At 35.0% G+C, this 24,404-nt stretch overlaps 1 protein-coding gene across 1 annotated transcript in view; it reads right to left on the bottom strand.

Moving 5' to 3' along the window:
• Positions 1-21,575, bottom strand: part of LOC145670246 (uncharacterized) — a 41,889-nt gene extending 20,314 nt beyond the window's left edge. Inside the window, exon 1 of the mRNA XM_081738658.1 lies at positions 20,801-21,575. Within this exon, the coding sequence (XP_081594784.1) occupies positions 20,801-21,159 (359 nt within the window). The 5' untranslated portion in view covers positions 21,160-21,575. The remainder of the gene's footprint in view (positions 1-20,800) is intronic.
• Positions 21,576-24,404: the final 2,829 nt, after the last annotated feature.

The raw sequence follows: 24,404 nt of genomic DNA, 5'->3' as shown, positions 1-24,404 counted from the left end.
TTAACCATTTTGCTCTGATACCTGTTCACAGACGGACGGAGGAGCAAATCCGTTCTAGAGGACTGCCGTCACTTAAACACAGCATAGTTTTAGTCTAAAAACCTGCGTTTGTACTTATGTACGTTATGAACAATAGCACACCACTGAGATTTACATATATGTTAAAAAATTAGTCGTCATATTACGCCAGATTCGAAACCAGTTTTGGTATGCCTGTTCTAAGATGTAGTGTAAAAGTGTGTGTGTGTACCAATAAAACGAATACAATTTTAACACAGATAATTTCTTTTATATCAGGATGAAAATCCATAAATCATTTTTAAACGAGTGCTGACACATAATGAGTGGCCAAATACGTGATTTGACAGAGCGAGTATTTCCAGAAAACTGAGGCTTCAGCACCAACACTGAGTAAAAGGATTAGCTGCATAGCACACACTGGCAGTAACTTCCTGAGTAAAGGAAGAATAAAGCATTGATGTAAAAAAAAAAAAAAAAAAAAAAAAAAAAAAAAAAAGTGCTATGGCATCGTCCCTATATTTTCTGCGAACACATCCTTACCTAATCACTGCTAATCCACGACCACTAAGTTTGAAATAAATAAATAATTATTAATAAATATCAACACGTAGAAATCCATTTTGAAGGAAAGATACGGAAGTATAATCATATATAACGAAATCTGATTTAACCTACCCTAATCCATGAACAGATATCTAAGATAACATACGAGAAATGCAGGAAAAGAGATAATAATATACATATAGAGACATGTTTAAAAAGAAAAATGTTTCACCTGACACGACTTGAACCCGCGACCATTTATTCCAGACAACAGGTTAACCATCTGACCACCGAGTCAACCTTGCAAGTATTGGTTTGTCCATTTTATTTACTGTGCAAAGAGGCAAAATAAAATTAAGATGTAAATTAGTACGTAAAAAGTATCCGTAGTATACATGACATAGCCCCACGAAGACCGCATTCCGGGCACAGAAATAATCCACGCAGTCAAAGGAAAGAAAGCGAAGTGTGAAGATATTTGACCAAACCTAGCATCTACTAATCCCTGGTCAATAAAATTGAAGATAATCCATAAGAAATGCAAATATATATATATATATATATATATATATATATATATATATATATATATATATATATATATATATATATATATATTAAGAGATTAAGAGAAGAATGTGGTTTGAGAGTAAAAAATAACTTGTACAGCGGGGGACACTTCTAAATGGTACAGCCATATGGAGATTTACGGCTAAGGTGTACCATTTAGAAGTGACCCCGCTGTACCAGCCGATATTTGAACGCGAGTTTTTTTATAGGATAACACGACACCGTATCGTCGTATTCATGTGAAAGCTTGCAATTAGTATTTTCGAAGTTTCATTTTCACTGCCCGTATATTACCTAACAAAGCTACGAGATGTCATTCACGCACGGACTACTAGTAACAACACATCCTTCAAGAGCTAGGGCTGGCCTCATAGATTTATGAAATCACTTTTTTAATCCTCCTTAAAGAACTAGTGCTCATATCGCAAATTTAGGAAACCACACTTTAAATCTTCGATTCCTTCATGTTCACCCCAACCATAGGTTGGTGGGCATCATGGAAATTTTGAAACTTTTCACTCTCTTGGGAGATCAGATTTATACCTTGATAAGGTCTCTTCTTCGTAACCGTCTATATATTGAATTCTTGTTCTTCCTCCTTCTGCTATTCCTATTACATTTCCCTATCCAATCGGAATACCGAATAAGATAGCCAAGCACGCTGATTCTTCTTTTTCCTATTGTTATTATGATATATCGTCCTTCATTAGTTTAATTTAGTCCTTATTCATTTTTTTCCCTTTCGGTCCAGCATTGTGGGCCAATACATTTTTAAATGCTTCCAGCTTGGATATTTGAGCTTTTCTCAATACAAATCCTCGATTAGTTCCACATATATGTAGCTGCAACAGTAATTTGCGAAGATTGTGGATTAACCTTTGCCTGATCTTGATCTATAGATCAAATGCTTTTCTCTGAAGCCAAATGTCAACCTATAGACGTCTAAAGACCGTGAATAAAATTCAAACTTCAGATGGAACCGGGGCAACTTTATGGCAGTGTGGAGTTTCATGGCTTATTTAAACAGACGCCTTAGATTGTGCACCTACGGGGACAGCGTGTGAGACTCATAACAAATGTTCTGCGTTCGATTCAACGTCTGGTATAAGAGTTTGTTTTTGAGGGAACTAAGCATTGTAAATTATGTTCCCTACTGCTACTAAAAGAGATTTATTCCATAAGGATAAAGAAAACCCAAGACAGAAACATGAGGCAGGAGGGAAACGCATTGTTTATGCTCATGACTTAAAATTTCGTTGTTCTGTACATGTTTTTTCTGTCTCTGCATGATGAATATTATTATATTCATTTTCTTTGCATTTATTTTCATCTCTTAGAACTCAACGTGAATGCAATTTATCCTTTCTATCTAGTGGTTCTCCAGGCGATGCCGAAATATTCATTCTTTTTTGTTCCAATTGGAGAAATAACCTGGCATGTAATGTCTTGGGGCATGAAGGTATTGTCATGTTCGGTGTCCAGCTATCAGACATACACTGAAATAATTCAACTGGAGGACGGAGGCCAACCTCCATAAACTTTAGTGATTGGCTGACTACAAGTGATAAAAAATTGGGTTAAAAAGTAATTAGCGAATATTTCTGAAATATTTGGAAAAATTCCGATTAGTAATGTAGCTAAACGCAATCATCGAAAGAAAACGCATAACATGATAAAAGTTAAGCAAAAAGCGGAAATTGGAATAATACACTCGGACAATTAAAATTAGGAAAAGGAAAAGAGATTTAAACAACGAAAGCATGGACATTGTTAAAAATCATGGTTCCTTTAATTATTATACTAAAAGATTAAATATCGAATATGATTAACCATGTTACTGCGTGGTACACAAACGCCGGGAGAATTCAGCGTTGGACCAACCTAACGGCCCACGGTTTACGCTCCCTACAAGCAACAGCTTTGGGTCAAATATAGTGAAGTGTCACAAGATCGTTTTTCTGAAGTTTGAATCGACAGAGATAAATAATCTATGTATGTGTCTACTCTATTTTTGTGGGACATAATACTCAAAGATTTTATTTCATTTTTTCTAGTTTTGTGATTGTAATATATTCAACATTTAATTTGGATTTCAGGCCCAAATTTCCTCATGCTTAGGTATTTGGTTTTCTAGCGATATTCTGCACATTTGAAGTTAGTAGCACTGTTATCCCGAATGTGTAGGCTTTAATCAGAAATATTCGATTAAACAATTATTTTCAAACGTAAAATTTATAAAATGACCTTTTGTCAATTTTGATGAATTAATACGGTACCTCTTTCAACAAATTTGCAAACCTGGTAGATTATTGTGGAATAGCTAATAATTCGCTGCGTTCATTGCGTTTTGTTTTGGAAGAAGAAGGTAAGAAGAATACTGTTCAGAAGTTGTATCGTTTAAAAGCTGTAAATAGTAGTTACCAACCTTAACTTGCTTTCAAGTTTTGTGTTTATAAGATTCCTGACAGGAATGGTTTCATGTTGAAATTCAAGGTCAAAACGTAATAGTCTGAAGAAAGGTAAAATCATTAGATCGTTTCATTAAGTTTATGCTTTCAAGTTAATTAAAGTTGGATTCTGCGCTTAAATACAGTTTTATTGGTGCTAATACAGTTACCATTTCTCCAGACACTCCTAACTGGGTATATACTATTCACATCATTTCGTTTGCTTGTTTTGAAATAGTTCCGCTGGTGTAAGTTCGTTTCGTTAATGATTACACTAGGGAAATAGTATACGAACAACAATTCTCGGTCGAACCACAACTCATCTTTCAAGTGTAAACCAAGTAGTGATTCGAGGTGTCCCTTTAAGCGAAAGTATTCTCCGTGATAACCTTGGTAATTCATAAGGATGTTAAGCCTAAACATACGAAATGAAACCAAATTATATATTTCTACTTGAATTAATGCCTATTGTTTTATAAAAAAGCCAAGCTTGCTTAAATATATTGATAGAAATTGGCAAAATTTATCAACTGCCTACGTAGCTTCCAACATCAACTTGGATTTGACTTTGTTTTAATTTTATTGAATGATATCTACATACGAAATTTGTAATTTAATATGTCAATTTTAGAATAGTGATTATGATACGTTGACCTTTAAATTTTAAATACAAATACATTTAAAGTAATAACAGGATTTTCCAACAGGCTAAGGCGGGAGTTTCCCGATTTATATATAATTTTGTATAATGTTTTTACTTGTGCAACTGTTTATCTTTTTGTCCTTCTCAAATGACTCTTGACAATTATATTAAGAATTAGGCCTATGTAAAGATCAGTACAACATATTTTTATCAGGAGTCCTTCGTGAGTGAGTCGGCAATCGCATTTGTGAACAATTATTCCCGGTTTCGTGTCCAAATGGACAATATCTCTTGGATGCAAGTCGAGAAGCGGTTTGGATTCCGCTTTAAGCTTGTGACCCCTTCCAGCATAATCTTGTTGTTGCATAATAACACCAAGGCGAAATAAACTAATTTCTGTCCATATCTAATATAAATACATAGAGTAAATTATTTAAACCAAAAAATCCTGGTTTAAACCAAAAACCCTGGTTTTTTCAATAAAAACCATGGTTTTTGCCAACCCTGCCCACAGTACTTGGATACAAAAATTAAAAAATTTATGTTGCATCCGTTTGTGAGTTAAAGTTCCGAAACTGCGTTGTTCATCACGGAGAAATTCCCTTTGGGACATTTCACAATAGGCAATAAGATAACAGTGGTTTAGCAAAAGGAATGTCGTTGTAAGCCACGAAGTGCGTAAGAGATTGGGTTTCGAGCGGAGCGGTAGTTGTAGGGTAGTGGGGAGATGGAGGAGGAGGTGCCGAAGACACCAGGAGGACCTATGCGTTTCGCTGTGATCACCCATATAAACTGTGCCCACCTTTCCTTGCGATTGTGCAAAAATCTTCTTTCAATAGAATGTAACCGTGTGATTTGAATTGGCATCTCATGAAATCGTAGGGAATAGAGAAGAGGAAAATTTCAAATTGTGTGTTTTCAATGGTGTCTTTCACAAATTTAATCAGAATAATACTAACTGGTTTTGGAAAGAAGAAAATCTTTATTACGAGTTGGTGTGTTTCGATCCAAGGCTGATTTTGAATTTAAAAGACGAACTAATCACAAATGCAATGAACAAAATCTGTTAGCCCCAGTATAGATAAAAGGAAACTTACCGAAAAACTAAAATTATTTTTAGAGGTTTGTTCGAAGACATCGCACGGAGATGCTGTGAGTGAATAGGATAGTGAATAATTAAGTAGTGAGAATGAAGAGGAAACATGGTGACACGATATTGAACCAGCGTTGTAGGAAATAAACATAAAGCTTGCAAGTCTTGCCTCACGTATGCGTTCAAAATTATATATGAATATCGCATGTATGCCTTATGTTATACATAGCTCTTTAAAGTGTACAAATTCCTTCATACGATCACTCTTACACAAGTAAGTTGTGAACGAGAGTTTTCCAAACTCAAGATTATTAAATCTAGATTAAGGGCGAATCTCGGTCAAGATAATCTTGAATCGTTTCTATTAATGCAGTATGAAAGGGATATACTAAATAAAGTGAATAAATGTGTCATAATTAACAAACTCTGTCATGATAGTGCACAAATGAAAAGATTTTTGATAGGTAAGTAAGAATGACCTTGTTTCTTGTCATGTAAACAGTTCAAAGTAATAAAAGTTAAAGGCTGAATATATATATATATATATATATATATATATATATATATATATATATATATATATATATATATATGTGTGTGTGTGTGTGTGTGTGTGTGTACGTATGTATAATGTGACATTGTATCAATAGTAATTAAGCTGTCTGAAACCAAAGTGAACTCTCATAACTGCATTTTCGAGCTGTCAACAAGTACGAGTAAAACTCAGAATGTCAGTTACCACAAAAATAGTAATTGCCACATTTTTACATCACATTTGCATGTGAGTTTATCTACCACTGTTTCCAAAAGTACTAGTTTATCACAAATCATGAAAAACTACACAGTTCATTCTCCTTACTGATAGTTCGAAAGTGCATTTAGTGCACTGTTATCAGACAGCTCAATTGAGGCCCCCATAATAAAAGGGATCTAAGTTATACATGACTTTTCCAACAAGGTTTATTTATATTCTGAGGAGTATTCTCCGCAGCAGAATATGCAAACTAGAAGAACCACATCGCAGTCCACTCGAGGGTCTACCAATGAATGAGTTGCGTCGTGGTTCTTCTTTCAGTTTATATATTTTACTATGGAGAATCCATTTCCTGGGCATAAATAAATTTACTCCGAAAGTCAGTTACTGCCCTTGACTTCTAAGGTCCTCAGTTTATGTTTGATGTAGTTGGTTTATTGAGTGTAACGGAATAAAATTATGTGGTTTCGAAACTTTCATTTTGAGCGCTTAAACGGTATGCAACGATATTTTTGTAATAGGACTTTATATACTACAGTTGATCAGCCAGTTAAACAGAAAATGCGAATGTGTAATAATCCTAGAGATAGTGCGCTCTCCTAATGATTTCAGGTCTGTGCCCACAACAGCTTCTCATTCTCATGCTTGTAAAAATGAGAACACAATTGGTATTAGAAAAAAACTAGTCAAGGGGCATGGGATAACATCATACGGTAAAATATAAAATTAAATCAGTTTCAGAACTTAGCTAAACATGTAACCAAGAATATGTCGAGAAAGAAAAACACAATGAAAACAAGAGAAAAGCAATACATTACTTTAACAAAAATTATAAATCTTTTTAAATGAAGACGTGAAAAACTGTTATAAACAAAATTAACTTTTCTGGAAATAACCTGGGACAGGTAAACATCACTTTCTTTTTGTTAATGTAAGTTATAACATATGTGTGTGATTCGAGATATTTGTGATTAGTTTGCCAACAAATCAAATGGAAAAGAAGAAACCAGAACAAAATAATATTTGGAGCAATATAAAGAAAGCTAAGAGCAAACTTTTACATGATATCCCTGTTGATTTCTAGCAGTATCTTCTCGTTTAAATTCCATTCTAACTCGCACTCTATCCTATCCATTTTAAGACGATGCTAATGGGAATTAATAGCGAAGGATTCGTCCAAAATATAACATTATTTTTAACTGAAGACAAAGAAAAGAAGTAGTTTTCTGATTCACTCCCAGTTTTTTTTAGGATTTTAATGTTTCTAAGGTATATGCTTTTAGAATATTTTTTTTAAATTCCTAACATAACGTACAATATAGAAGAAAACTAAGGAGAACAGCATTGACTTCAAATTTAAGAGACCATCCAACATTTAAAATGCATACTCGTAACCTGGTGAGTTATAACTAACCAAAAAAGGGACGCAAAGGAAATAGGCAATTACAAAGAAGAAAAAGGCATGGGACAAATGCCGTAGATAAGACTAAGAAATCGAACAAAAAGGGGGAATGCAGCATATAACCTTAAAAGGAAATAATAGTACAAATTAAATAAATCCGTGTTTGGAGATGGAAATTCTTGCAACTGGTGATGCATAAACTTAAACGAGAAACCCAAACCAGTACCCTACGTGCTTTGAACCACCTGCAAATCGAACAAATGTCAAGTATGCAATATTTTGTTGGTAAATTATGAATATTTTGGGACCCTGTAATTTCAAAACTGACTTCGAAAACAACCTCAGCTTTCCACTATTTTTCGCCAACTGATAATACTATTTGAAATGTAAAACCTGACTGTAATTTTTAAGGGTTCACCTGTCAATTGTCTGACTTTATATGAAATAGCTCAGCGTTCTCATCTACAAGTGCACAAAGTGTGGACCAGTGCAAAATGGCAGTATGAAGTACGGTAAATGCTACAAATACACGACAGTACTGTCGAGATGATAGAAAACTCATATCTTGGCAGAATACAATTGAAAATAGTGTGAAAAATATATTAAGTCAAGAAAAGGTGCACATTAAAGAAAGGGAAAGATACGTGGAAACATAAAATATATTCAAAAACTGATATACAACTATGAACTATTGACTCCATAATCTTCTCGTTCGTCTTACTTCCTTGTACTCTCATGCTCCTGCACTTTCGATTGGATCATGGAATATATTTCCCTGTGCAAGAAATCTAATAAAATTGGACAATAGTTTTACTTAAAGAAGTTTACATCTTTTCTCTCATAAAACCTTGGATTCATAGTCATCATTGTGCTTTCCTAATGTAATCCTGCATTCAAGAAAGATATGCCGCTTAGAAGATATATTTTTCTATGCTACTAAGAACCTTTTGTTCGAAAGGCGGGATATACTTAATAATTTCATATCTACGATTATATTTTTAATCTGGAAAGTCGAGGGTTAATTTATAAATAAATAAATAACACTTCGCTGGCACTTTGTGAGTACATATCAGTACCCCACAATCAAAAATTGAGTTAACATCGCTCTGAAATGAATTTAAATAATAATGACGATGTCAGCCTACAGCAGTTCTATATAGAAGAACGAAAAGTCGTTTATAAAATACCCTTTTTAAACGTACTACGAGAATATTATCTGAGAAAATGCTGCTGCCCCTTAACAAAAATTGAGACTAATGCTGCTCAGAAATCAATTTGTACTCAGAAAGACAATCTCAGTTTAAAAGAAACCCCAGAGAAGAAATTAACTTCGGGCACACTTTTTAAAGGTATTAAAATTCTATATTGTCAAAAAAGATACTTTGCGTAATTATTTTGTATTAATAAATCTATTCTCAATCTATTATTCTAAAGCTATTGTTAAATGGAAAATACAATACGGGACTTGTGCCCTAGGCTATTCTCATATCTATCTAAAATCTAAAGGCAAAGTAACTAAATTTATTTCACTCATCTAGTAAGAAAGACCTGATCTCACTTTACATCCTCTACAGTTAAAAGCAAAATAACTGGCAATAGCTGTTAATGTTCGAAACATGTTCCAAATAGAACGGTTGGGAAATGTTTCATGGTTTATACCTACATATATTGTTACATTCCTTTATATTTTCAAATAAGATCTCAATTCATTTCACACGCGAAAAGGAATGAAACGATCTCAAATTATACTATCCGCAGTTAAAAGCAGAGTACGAGCCGTTCTGATCACCAAGTTTAATGCAACGGTCGAATTTTTTTTCATTGTCAGTACGAAAATCAATACTTCTTTCATCATTCTAAAAAGACAGCGATTTATTTTCTTCTACTGGAGATAGCATGATGTCAAGTACATATTTCTACGACAGGTTCAGAGCAACTTAAATAGAAAGCTCCAATCGAAAAGCGCTTGAAATAGAACGAAATGAAACTTTCCTTGTAGCTTACAGCTAGAAATATTCTTACAAATTTTTAAATTCTACAAAGCGCAAAACTCCTAATTTGTTACAGTTAACTAATAAAAATGAAAGGAAATAAATTATTCGTTCCGTAAAGTTGGTTGTAGAATAGTTGCAACTAAAGGTACAGGTTAGGAAAATATCTCCAATCCTTATTCTTGAAATATTACCGAACTTGTGGTTGGTAATGATAGTTATTCCGCTTTTCAACGAAAGGGATATCATTTGAAATTTTCATATACGTATTAACTAAGGGAAACACATTATTTGCTTATATGATACAATATAAAGGATAAAAGTATGTCCGTAGATAACAGAAACTAAAATTATCCATTTCTCTCATATTTTACCTACTCTAAATTTTGACCTCTCATTTACGCGCGCTGGGGAACTAAGGTGGAAGTGTTATACTTCAAATCAATTTATCGGTATTTGATAAGTGAAATAATTACTTATTACTTTCTACAATCTAAGAAAGGATAAAATATCCTAAGTATGAACTATAAATTTTTTTCCTATCGTTTTATTTGTAACATATTTTGAATATGGATCTATTAATGGCGAACGTTCTGGTTTTAACCATAGTGGTTTCAATTTGAAATCACGCCCTTTTATAAGACAAGTGAAATGACTTAAAATTTTCTAGGATCTTAAGGAAAGAATGGACCTAGATATGAGTAACAATCTATTTCTCACCTTTTGTTTATTTGAGACATCTTTCCAAACTGTAGGGATTATTGAAGCCACTTTCAATTTCAGAGTGGTGAATGTTGTAAAGATTGTTATATATATATTATACATCACAGGAATCAGTATGCTGTGTCCTCGATTACTCAATAGATTATGATTATTAATATTGATTTTGCAGTTATATTTCTTGTACGCTTTGTTAAAGAAGTGATTTATAATAAGATTATTTTGTAGAAGTTTAGCTAAAAATTATTATTATAATATTGTACAAACTTGTATTGTAAAATTATTTTATCACTAGTTTCAGGAAAAAAGAATGGTTACAAAAACATTTTGAAATCAAAAACTGATGAGAATAAATAGGAAGAGCAACGTTCTTTCGATTTCCACGTCTATTGCCGGTACAATTGCCATTCCTAATCATAACAATAATAATAATTATCATTATAAAAATTACAAATGAGCAACACCTAACGTGCAGAATGGATTAGATAGTGATAACGGCCCTCTTTGATTATTTTCCCATCTCTACTCTTACAAATATTCTGGAGTATTTCACCTCTATAGTAATTTTCTCCATACTGTTAGTCATAATTGTATGTGAACTTGCTGTTATAAATTAGTATACGAACCGAGATTCATCCTTCTAACTTGAGGACACAGAGAGAGCGAGCGAGAGAGAGAGAGAGAGAGAGAGAGAGGAGCAGAGAGAGTAAATTTTTAACATCTTCTTTAACACTTCCTTTTCCCCAGTTAAGGTAAACTAAATAATGATATATAGCCTACAGTTTCTTAGAAACTATGATGTCTTGAATAAACTACTGTGAAGTATACAAGCTCTACGGTGTGAATTTGTAAACAAGATCAATTAATATGTAAACATTAACTGGTCGCGAGTTACTGTAAAATTTACAAGACAAATTCGTAATATTATTTTAAATAATACCGTAGTGTGTAAGTTATGCATCGATTCGCACACAAAGTAGCTAGTAACCATTGTAAGCGAAAGGAAGTATCAAAATTCAATGTGCTATATCCTGACACGGAGCTAGAAAAATGTTTGGGAGTGAAGGAATCCACATAGTTAAGAATTTTAAGTTCCCAATATATTGTTACTTTGGAACCGGGATTGGCTGGTTAAAAATAGCTGCTTAAAAAGTTATGGTATCGAGACGAGACTCTGCACAGTCTCGGTCTCGTCTCCGTTGCTAAATAGCGGTATCGGTCTTCTCGAGGGCTAAGTCTCGGACTCGTCTCGGTGTCGTCCCGAGTCTCGAAATAAATTGTGAAACTATTATTATCGTTCGGTCTCTTGTTTCCGCTTTTTTTTTTTTTTTGTTTCATTTCTAACTTAGAATTATAATATGATGTACCTCATCATAACTAATTTGCTAGCGCTAATGCTTTCCGTGCGTGTGTTCCAGATTCAATCATCAGTGAGTATATCATAATTGGGATAAAACCCTAATACTAACCCATATCTCATTTTCAGCAATAGACTTTGTCTCATATAGCCTCGGTACTGCCTATACAATTAAACTGTATTGAATTAATTCCAGTACTATACAGTAGTTTATTTTCTTCCTTTGAATAAAAATTGTTCAATACCTTCTAACGGATAACTCAACACATAACAGCACGAATGTATTTAATTGTATCGAAATTGAAATTTCACAAATTCTCACTTATTATCCAATGCATTCTGCTTTGACTGTCATTTTAAAAACAGAATGTAACCTTCATTATCTTAACATATAGGATAAATAATTACTACAATATATTTTCTTTCAAATTGATCAAATGATTTATTGCCGTTTCACATCTCCGTGTTTAATTGACACTTAATAACACTAACTTCCTGAACCTTGTGGTGGGAGCTACGGCACTCATCTTTGCTATGTGTGGTCTCGGGTTGGATCATTAAACAAGTTAGATTCAAAGTCCGATGTTGGGAATAGTTCGCGTCTCATTTTAAGAATATAGTTTCTTATATAAGTTCATAAAGTCGTAATGTATTACATAAGTATACATCCAGTGCCCTGACATAGATTAACCTTATCCCTGAGCTCTCAGCGATGCGATCTTTATTCAAGAAAACTAATCGTGAGTTCACTAAGCTGAAATTTTATATTGATTGAAAATTACTTCCGAAACATGGACATACATATTATATACATTCGAGCTATCTGTATCTATTTTCTCTCTCTCGCCAAAACAAGTAATTCTTCTTAAATTTCTAGTTTTCTTTTGTATTAATTGTCGTATTTGGTCTAGGAATTAATTCGTGCGGTTGGTACGCACACATTGAAGCTGTAGTACAAACACAAAATACATAAATACCTTAAGAAAAATATTATCCATCGCTAGCCACCACTTTCGCCCATCTGTCAGGCAATGTACGGATTCCGTGGCGAAAGAAGTCCTCATCCTTGGAAGCGATCCAGTCAGAGACCCATGTTTCGATATCTTCTGAAGAAGTAAACCGCTGTCCATTCAAATCGTTGTTCATGCAATCGAACAAGTAGTAGTCCGAAGGAGCAACGTCTGGTGAATACGGCGGGTGGGGTAAAACTTCCCATCCGACATTTTCTAAATAGGTTTTGACCGGTTTTGCGACATGTGGGCGAGCGTTATCATGTTGAACAATAAGTTTATCATGTCTGTTCTCCCATTCTGGTCGTGTTCTGGCCAGAGCTTGCTTCAAACGCATTAATTGTCGTCGATAACGTTCTCCATTCATAGTTTCACCCGGTTGCAGCAGCTCATAGTACACCACACCTTTCATATCCCACCATATGCACAGCATAACCTTTGCACAGTGAATATCTCGTTTTGGTTGTGATGGACCTGGTTCACCTGGTTTCACCCAGGCCTTTTTTCGTTTAGGGTTCTCGTAATGGATCCACTTCTCATCACCCGTAATAATTCGATGCAGAAACCCCTTTCTGCTCTGTCGTTGAAGCAGCAATTCGCAAATGGTTTTTCGTCTTTCAACGTCTCTGTCTTTCAATTCATGTGGAACCCAATGTGACATCTTTTGAATCATTCCCATGGCTTTCAAGCGTTTGGAGACTGTTGTTTGATCAACGCCTAATGCTGCTGCAAGTTGTTTCTGCGTTTGACACGAATCCTGCTCGAGCAATGCTGTCAATTCTTCGTCTTGAAATTTTTTTGGCTGTCCAGCTCGCTCTTGGTCTGCCAAGCCGAAATCACCACTTCTAAACCGTGCAAACCACTTCTGACACGTTCGCTCAGCTAGAGCATGGTCACCATACACTTCCACTAAAATACGATGACTTTCAGTCGCACTTTTCTGCATGTTAAATTAATGCAGCAGGACACCCCGCAAAAACACTTTATCAGGCACAAATTGCGCCATGTTCACTTAACTACAAACTGGTGTTGTTGACGCTTTAATCCACTACCTATACTACGAACGATACGCGATGACAGGGGTTTGCAACACATGTGTGGATACACGGAACTGTGGGACGCTCCGTTCGTTGCGCCATCTCTTGTCCACCCGCACAAATTAATTCCTAGACCAAATAGTTTTGTTGCAACATAAAGGATTGAAGAATTTTTTCGCTGTACAGCTTTCCTTAACTTTTGAATCTATTTTTACCCTACCTTACCTAGTATATATATATATATATATATGCACTTTAGGGGTACACGATTCTAAGTCACTTTTTCGTCGAAATTGAGTTAAGAATACTTCTGTAATGGAGTATGTTCTTTCTGGTGGTTTAATAGTATGAGTCTGAAAGCATCCTACTACTTTGTAACTACATAGTACAGTTTAAAAAACAAAACTATAGGTCTTACTTGAGGAAACGGTTTTCACTTCTGTAAAATTACGAAATTATGACTTGGTTTAGTTTATCACTGAGATCCAGATATAAAATCACCATCGTCGTTATCGACTATTATCAATCCACTGCTGGATGAAGGGCTTTCCACGACTTCTTCACTACTCTCCTGCTGTGAAATTCTTTCCCAGGTTACTCCACAGAGGCAACAGCGCCGACTTCCCAAATATATGTGGGCACATATGGCGGGATGTGTTAGCTTGTAAATTTTCAGGAAACTCGATATTTTATTGATTTAATTTTAGTAAAAACCTTTACATGAACACTGTCATAAAGGGCTCTGCTGTGAAAAGTAAAATATAACGGTACTATAAGGATAAGTTAGCGCTGCTCTAGCTCAATCGGTAACATGGCTGACTTAAACATAAGAGAAACGGGTTCAAGCCCATGTCCGAACTAAAAATCTTCTGGGTTCGCCGCACCTACAAGATTATCTGTGTGGGTGCTGGTGTCCCAGAGCACCCACGTAGTCTGCGCTCATGCCCAGAGGTCTTCATTTCATCACACCTTGTAGGCGGAAGTTTCCGAAGCTCTTTTGTCTCGTGGTACGCAGTCTAGAATTGTTTTCGTCCATTGATCATAATTTCTTCTCGCAATATGTCCAACACATTTTCCAGTCCATAATAAAATTATTTCATTTGTACCAGTCATTAGTTACCAAATAATTCATTTCTATATGTTTGGGTTACAAATAGTTTATATTACTACTTCTGGAGCACAGACACGCTACTTTCTGATCGTCGGAAATGGCAACGCTGACTCAATGATTTCAATCAACACAATGTGAGGACCCCCATTTGGTCTAGCGGTTAGCACGCTTGACTTCGGTTCGCGTGGTCTCTAGTTCGATTTCCGGTTGGGGGGCAGTTGAACGACTTAAATGGTTCGCGTTCCACTATCATCAGTGTTTCCACGTCTCCTTTAGCTGTTCTATCATAATCGTTGGACGTTACACTAAAACAAACGAAACCAAAAATCAAAACAATGTGTATAACTAACTGGAACTTGAATAATTGCATACAGCTATATGGTACGGATCGAGTTAAGTTGATTTTAAGTTTAACGCCCGTTCAACAGCGAGGCGATATGAGACGTGGACCTATTGATTAACGTGGAATCCGAACCACATGAGCTCCCACCATGGTACGGATCGAGTTTGAAGGATCGGTGATCAAACTAAAGCAAGCAAAATGCAATTATGGTGTAATTAGAACTTCTAATTAAGCACGTTTATAATCTAAAGTGTACACCATCCCTAAGTCTTTGGAGGTACAACTAGTTAGTGAAAATTTTTCAGCTACCTTTAATTTCAATTACAATTTGCAATTACACGTATTGCTGGAAGGAAAACTTTGACATTAACATTATAAGTAGCCCAAATACAATGAGAAACGTCGTGTTTTGAAATCATTCTTTCATCATAAAAGAAATTACGCGTAATTTTAAATATTTTTTTTTTTTTTTACAGTTTAGCTACGTTATTTGCCCTATATCTAGAATATTGCTTAGCAATTTATTTAAGTGGGCAATAGTGCTTAAAATAATGTAACTGAGACTTGTAATTAAAAACACCAAAAATGATGTTGTAATGCCATAGAAGCAAAGGAAAGCAACAATCATTATAAAAATTTAACACAAATACGTCATTTTAAGCAGTGTAACCATCATTAACCATATGTTTTGTACATCTGAAACGTTTTGAAATAGCAATTGTTGTAAATGGCATTACGATCATTTAAGTCTTTCGCAAGCATCTACATGATGAAATGTGATATGTCAGCACGTTTTCGAAGTCTTTAGGAAAAGTTAAATTTGTCATTTCTTCTATGCACATGCGCATTCCACCGTCCATACCATTTCAGTTATTAGAGATTTCCAAAATGTTGTTAGTGATACTGTATTATCCTTTGTTACACAGAATAAATGTCAATTGTGTTGCGCTGTTATTTCGTATCTAAATTAGAAATATGTAAAATTTTACATAGTGCAATTTGAGAAAATACAACTTTAGGCTATGTTAGTAGCACTACTTGTTTATCTAGTAGTATTGCAGAGTATCAAGAAGAATTTCCCCTTCAATATTTCACACAACTTTGTACATAATTTCAGCATCCTATATATATGTATATATTGCGGATCCAAAGAGAGGGCTATAGCCTACTTGACGCTCTAGTATACGCTGCATACACTGGATAAAATAGGCTTCAATACTACTTTCTTTACACTGGATAAAGCGGCAAATTATGGTATAGCCTCTCCCTAGTTCATAACCTTCATCCGCAGATATATATATATATATATATGGAGTTTCAAAACAACACCGACATCGTTTGGGAGGTGATTCTTGACACCGAGATAAGAAATAAACTATAGACCAACTTGAATGCACAAATGCCTCCTTTCGGAGTTATAGGCTGCCGAAAACATGAAAAAGTGAACTTCAAAAGCCCATAGCTCCAAAACTATGGGACCTACCGTAGTCGGGTCAACCACTTATTAGGAACTAGTATGTGCCCTATCCAAATATCCAAGTCTCAGAATCTTGCGGTACTTCAGCAACAGTTTGTATGAAAGTAGTTGGTGAGTACTTCCAATTAAATGACCGTAACCAAACTCCCTCTATAAAAATTGTTACGTGAGCACCTTAGGATTCTGAAACATTTATTTTTGGGTAGGGCATATATTAGTTTTTACGTGAAATGTTCACTTTTCATGTTTTCGCAGCCTATAACTCCTAAAGGAAATATTTAGGCTTAAGCTGGTCTATAATTTTTGTCTTATCTTGGTGTCAGGAATCACCTCCCAAACGTTGTCGGTGTTATTTTGAAACACCCTATATATATATATGAGGGAGGGAGAATGCTATATATATCAGCAGTGGACTTTCTTTCGAGAGAGGCTTGAGGACCGAATAAGAAACATTTGTATTGTACGAGCAATGCGAAAAAATGGTCACATATATATCTCAGAAGGGGTTTGAGCCCGATATCTACTTATAAATACGCCACTGTATATCAGTCAACCGTTCCCATATTATCTAACAGAAACAAATTTTGAGTAAAGATAATTTTAATACCTATCAATATCAATATTCGAGACGAGACCGAGTCTTTCCTGTCTCGTCTCGATTTATAGACGTCTGTCTCGATCTCGTCTCGGTGTATAAAAGTCCGTCTCGGTATATAGAAGTCCGTCTCGGTGCCATCCCTAGCTTAAAAAAATGGTTTAAACCAAAAAAAAAATGTTCGTAAAAGTATGTGATAGTAAAAACGATGGGCAGTGGGAATATTCCCGGTGGGAAGGAATTTAAAACAATGGGAATATTCCCGGATTTTTTCCCTGGGCTCTAAATTTCCGGGAAGGAATTTATTTCCATTTATTTACTTTATCTTCAAATAATTACTTTATTTTAATACATTATGATTTACTTCCAGGTTTTCAAGAATTTGAAGGTTAAAAAGTTTTAAAATTCTTTGACTGTACATTACATAGCTAATAACACAATTTTTTAGGTTCAATTTCCATTTGCACTAAAATGTAAGGTAATTGTTTAGCATTGGGGGGCCAAAACTAGCAAAAAGTAGGATGATTTATGGAAGAAATGAGTTGATAGTGGTATTCAAGTAGTCAAGAAAGTATCGAACACAATTTTTTAGGGCAGTAGGGGATTGTACAAACCGTAAAGGTAAGTGGAAGTTACGTGAAAAAAGAAAGTGAATTGTTGGTAACGAAGATAGAAAACAACGTTCCATGCTGGGCTCTAACCCGCCTTCACTCGCTAACGCTTGCTCTGCAATGCTGTGTGAATTTAATGCTGGTAACATAATTTAACGTATTAAACCATACAAAAACCGCATCGGAACAGAATATCGCAAAAAAGTAGGTACAAAATCTGGTCCCCCAATGCTAAACAATAGCCAGAAGTGGCAAAGTACTAATTTACAAATGATGAAAAGGAACCATTTAGTAATGTAGAGTTATGTAGAAATACAAATGAAGTACTATTAATAAACTCTGAACCACCGTAATATACGTCGGTCTGTCTCCTCTCTCTGATTTGGATTTCTGATGAGGTACTCGGACTTCTCTTACATGTCAATTAACGCATGAAATTTCGAGAAATGGGCAGGAAGAAAGGTCGTGTGTGGCAATGTTACATGCAAAATTAGAGAGATAAGAAAGTATCTTGCAAATATTGTGAAAATACATATTTATGCGCAAATGTTGACAAAATTGTTTATAACATTTCAAAATTTAATATGTTTATCATTTAATATATATATGTATGTTGTGTGAGTAGAAGAGTCAAGTTCAGAAAAGCCACTTGCATGTAAATTTAAACTTTTTAGTGGTTTAAAAGTATGTGGACTTACTATATCATTTTTGAAACATATTTACTTTCATAGGACATATTGTAAATAAATATCAATTTATGCGCACTCTCTAAATATAATAATATATTAATAAAATAACAAAACATTTTTCAGAATATACATTTTAAAGATTCCTCTGGGGACAACAGTAATAACATACTGTGATATAAAAACGAATTTTTCTTTGAAATCATAATATAGCAATAGAATGCAATATTCCTTGTGATGGTACATAAGTTCCCGAAAAATTCCCATTTTTGGGAATCTTCCTGGGAATATTCCTGAAAAATATCTTTCAGAGAATTTACCCTGCTCTAGTTCGTGAAATCTTGACGAAGACACATTTGTCAGTTATCACGTTTCACTCCCGTATATGGTTCGTAGTATAATCAGAACTAAATTCCCCATTCATTACTCAAAGAGATTAATCTTCTTTTTTTTATAACTTTATGAATGTCTCTTTTGTGATATTGTTATGCATAGCAAGCAAAGAAAATTCTAAATATTGTATCGTTTTAATAATGTTTACAATTGATAAAGTACATCGAAATACCAACCTTTCTTTTGGGAGGAGGAATACAAACCCCACGAGAGGAATTTCTTGAAAAATGAAATGAAATCTGTGAGTTTTACGTCCCACGGTTATGCCGGTTAGGCTAAAGGAGACGGTGATGATGAGTAATGAATGAAACGGTGGAATGAAAAAAGTGGGAGGAAACGGGAGAACCCCGAGGAAACCCACGCACACGGTGTTTGTCCACCACAAAGTTAACTTGGCGGGGGCTGGGATCGAACCCAGGACCCCAAGCACCAGAGGTGAACGCTCTACCATTGAGCCACCGCGGCCCCCAGGAATTTCTTGAAATCGTAAGTATATTTGGTATCTATTTATGTAGGAATGTGTCAGAGCCAAGGTGGACTCAATTCACTTTTATCACTGATATGCATATTAAGTCGTTGTATTTCTTTAACATCGACTAATATAAGTCGTAGTGAACTAACTTGGACTAAATTAGTTCTGTACTTTGCAGTACTTTGAAATTGTCCATATGCAACTCTCTATAATGTTTCACGTGTGCTATTGTTTATCTTTTTGTCCTTCTGAAATCACATTTGACAATTATATAAACAAGTATGTAAAGATCAGAACAAAGTATTTTTATCAGGCGTCCTTTGTTGGGTTGGTTTGGATTCCGCTTTAAGCTCATGTGACCCCTTCCAGCATAACCCGGTTGTTGCATAATAACAGCAAAGCGAAACAAACTTATTTCTGTACATATGTGATATAAATACCTAGAACAAATTATTTAAACCAAAAACCCTGGTTTAAACAAACAAACAAAAAAAAAAAGGATTTAAAACAAACAAATTAGTTTTGTTGTTGTTGTTTTTCAATAAATCAATGAAACCATTTCAGAAAGTTACCAATAAAATATTCAGGAACGTACAAATACATATTCAACACGTAAGATATGCAAGTCTACGCTATATGCAGTGTTTTGCCCTATCCTCGTTTACGTATAGGCCTGTATTTATCTTCGGTGACCCGCTTTATCCTATCCGACGCATCCCTTTGTTTCCAGTTGGACCAACATCCTGCACCCTTCTCTAATTACATAGCAATCTTACTCTTTCACCGGCCATCTAGCACATTTCGTTTGTACAATAATCCTTGTATCGTGTACGTGTTCTAAGCACAAAAGTAAACCTGTGTGGAGAAATGGAAGTCCATACCCTAAAAATGATTGCTGAAAATACAAAACGACTACTCCTTAAAAAGGAATGAGTATGAAATGAAATATGTATGGACCTGTATAATTACTGAACATCCATTGTTGGTTAGAATTCTTTTTTATCTTGTATTTTGTTAATATCTTCCGAAGCCCTCCGGAAAAGTGAGGCTAGACTCATTCAATCTACATCCTGAGTAAAACCACAAAAACGTCCATAGTTTTTGTTTCAGTATAACAGATTTCACGTTTAAATTTTCAAAATTTTGGGGTAAATTTCATTTTCCCGATTTTTTTCTTTGCAAAAGCCTCTATATAAATAAAACACTATCGTGCGGCACCCATATTGTAAATATATACAAAAATTGGTGAGAAATGTGTAATCAATAATAAAGTAGTCATTATTTCATCAAGAACCGAACTACTTAAGATTTGTATGGATGTTATCGATATTATTATTATTATTATTTCGTAGGCCCCTATACGCCACAGCTCGTCTATGGGTGCCATTCGGTTTCCAAATTGAAGATTATTAATTTATATCTCCCATACCTAAATATTTGTCATGAAGTATTGCTTTTAATCTATAACTTTCCGAACCATATTATCAATCTGAGCCAATTACTTTATGAAAAGTTGAGCATTACCTTTCTGGCCGAACTGAACTTTTTGATGTTAATTGTTGGGAGTCCTTAGAGTACGACGAGCAAGTCTCTTGAACCACTATTTTTCTTGGCGTTTCTATATTACTTTCAAATGCAGGATGATGATGTACTGCAGATTCTGATTTCACCATACCAACGTTTAGTTTCGCATCCAAAGAAAACATAGCTGCATCCTTCTCCATTGTTTGCTCTCCTTCCGTTGTAGATAATATTAATTCTTTGTTGTCAGTCATCAGTTCGTATGTCCACCCTTTCCCCTCGAGTGGATCTTCCTGAGGTAAGTCATAATCAATTTCTTCTTTGAACATCAATTCCAACTTACCAGACGCCAGGCTAGCCATTATGACTTTAAATTTAATAAGAATTCGACCCTGTTCTTATACTTCCCTTATATTTTATGCTGCCAGTGTTAATGAAATGATTTACAAGAACGTTCACAGAAGCAACTTTATACTTCCAATCAAAAAAACGATCAGGTTTTAATAACGTACTGTTCGGTATACAACTAATTTTTGAAAATAATAGTTCTTCTTCCTCTCCAGTTTAATGCTTCAGGTAACAAAGACAATTGGGTAGATATTAAAAGTATTAATCGTATAATAAATTAATAAAGGCATATTACATAACAAAGAGTTTTTACGAATAGAGTAGATAAGTGTAGGATGAGAAGTTTTTACCAACTTCCACGCAGTGAGTCCAGTGACTCGAATCAGAAATACTTCAACACTTGGTTGGTTGCTTCTACGAGCAGACAAGATGTGTGCTATAAGCAGGGTTGGAAACATAGTTAGTGTTTAGAACTATTTTTTTTTCTAATTTACGATATTTTTGTTTCCGATTTCATGAACATTTGTTGGAATAGATGTAGTTGAAGATTGTAGCTAGGTAGATAGATAAATAATATTTACAGATGTTATCGGGCTATAGATAACGTATTGTTTATATACTAATATCCTCTATTTAACAAATTTCGGTTCAGTTCTACAATACGCATCCGTAGCAGGGATGAATTCAGGTTGTAGTTCCGGGGGGAATATCCCCTCGGAGAAAATTCATTTCCCCCGGAGAAACAAAATTTCAATCGCAATATGTAGAAATTGCTTCACCTAATTATTTGACTTCATATCTGCACGTGCTGATGAAAACCAATCTCTCAAGAAGACACAGGCTAATCTTATATAAATATTAAAAATGTAACACCTAAGATAAAATACCAACTAGTCAATAAAACCTGTTTCTTAACACTATGAGCGAGTTCGGCAGAACATGAAATTGTCAAGTGGTGATGAAATTTTGGTATTTTAATAAGGTACTATAATCTCGCCCTACATTATATGGGAGCAGGAAAATTCGGTGTAGAAAAATCCGGTGTAAGAAAACTCGGTGTAGGAAAATTCGGTGTACGGTATACTCGGTGTAGGGAACGTTGGGTGTGAAGAAAGATTCGTTGTAGTAGACCGTAGGATTTATTAAAAGCTCAACTTTAAGGATAAATGAGCGAATTAATTTTAAGTTCAAACTTTCTGTAGGACATGCTTTTACTGTCTACTATACCAAGTTTTAAAACATTATGATTGTGAAAAAATTTGAATTCTAGGGGCCTTACGCAGAGTCGTTTTGACGTATGATTAGCGTCATACTAAAAGCTTAACTACAGCAGGAAACATATGTTAATCGAACTCTTTAGTATGGCACTAATAACGCGTCAAAACAACTCTGCATAAGGCCCTAGATTTCGACGGATTTTAACATTTCATGGCCTTTACATCACGAAAAATTTGTTTTTCGATGTCCATTCGTATGATTTAGCGAAGCGATCATCGCTACCAATCAACATTTAATTTAAAACTTAAGTTTTTATGCTGTTTTCGAGGATGTCTCCAAGAATTTTCTACTTCCAAAAAAATGTAGGTTACTGGACGGGTAAAGTTGAAAATTGTAGATTTTTCAAAAATGTTCTGACGATTTTATGTCTATTTTTTAAATAAATATTTTAATCTAAATTCTTCAAAAACGACATAGCTTATTTATGTTACTCAAAGGTGTAAAAATAAATGCGTCAACTAAAATATATACGTCTGATTGGAGGAGAATTCAATAGAGTTGCAGTACTTGTTTACCTTAACTTAAAGCAAACAAACCAAAGTGTCTGATTGGAGTAGAAGTCAACTATTTGTACAAATATTATCTGATAAAACCATCCTGCTTAACATTGCCCTTTCCACTAAGACTTTTTTGATAAATATATTTTTGCATCTTATATATGTATATACAGAGTGGTTATTTCAAAACTCACGGATTTCATTTGGGTCTAGATTTTTTAACTGAAGTCCCGTTTTCATGCGGTTTCTTGCAAATCATCAAGGGAGGATGGGAGTTTTATGGGACTATGTTTACTGGTTAAAATTCATCCGGGGTAGGCCGCATGAAAAACAGCAAATATTCGCCATTGTACGTTACAGTTCGAATGAGATATTGGATATTTGAAGCGAAATTACATGTTGAATAGAGATTTCTTAGGTGACTTAAAGAGTCGGTAACTGACATCTTCCAAAACATCCGCCAGCGGGGTCCGATGCTCCCCTGCCTTACTCAGAAGCAACCCTGTTTCCTGCAATTCATTTACTAACGACCATATTATGTTCCTGTCTGGGGCAGAACGTGAGGCAAAGTTGCGTGTAACTGCCCTTTGCGTAGCAGCAACAGATCCCGGTCTCCAAAAATTTTTAACGATAAAATCACGTTGCTCCAAAGGGTACATTATCGTAAAACAGATCTAATTTGTAATTTCTAAAAGGAAAACAAAATAAATCAGAAAGAGTACAAAGGAAATAATCAAGAAACGCGATTATTCTAAATTTAATTTTCCATTGCATAGAAACGATTTCTTTTCGTGTCTCATGTAATTAGCTTTCAATAGTTCAACATTAGCCGGAAGCAAACATGCAGATAGAGCAGAAGAGAAAAAAAAACATACAATGAAACTGCAGACATAAGATGGAAACACATTGAAGAGAACGTTCTCATCACAAGCAATTGATTTGCTGAGATAGGGACGCCAGATCCTTCGAACAACGCCAAGCGAAGTTACAAACAGAAGCAACAACTTGTAACACTAAGCTTTTTATCTCGATATTTCAACCGCACAACATCTCTGTGTGCGAGATACTCCGATTTGTCTTATTTTGTTATTAAAGCATATACGAATATAAAGAAGAAAATACCCAAAATGAGAAAAGGACTGTCATAGACTTTTAGGGTATTTCAGAACCTTAGGAGACACCCTCGTGGTCCTCCAAAAAGAGGGAAAATCGCCGAAAACTTCGCCCATACCGAAAAGAAGGAAGAGATGGTTGCCTTGCAGTCGACGAAGCTGGAGTCCAGATTCCTAATTGGTCGCCACCTAGAGTTGATCTCCAAGCAATGTAGATGTTTAATGGACTAGAGGCCTTCCCACCGCCTTCTTCGAACTAAGACAAGTGTCAATGAACAACCTTCAAGAACTGTGTATTAGTGAAGTGTTAGTGTGAGTGTTAATACAGACTACAACGAACTGGAATGGATGGAGCTAAACCCGTAAGTAGTA

This window comes from Thermobia domestica, chromosome 14 (assembly GCF_964235325.1).
Source record: "Thermobia domestica chromosome 14, izTheDome1.hap1.1, whole genome shotgun sequence".
In the NCBI taxonomy this organism is placed as follows: Eukaryota; Metazoa; Arthropoda; class Insecta; order Zygentoma; family Lepismatidae; genus Thermobia; species Thermobia domestica.
The sequence above is the reverse complement of the archived record's forward strand: the minus strand, read 5'-3'. Positions and strand labels throughout refer to the sequence as shown.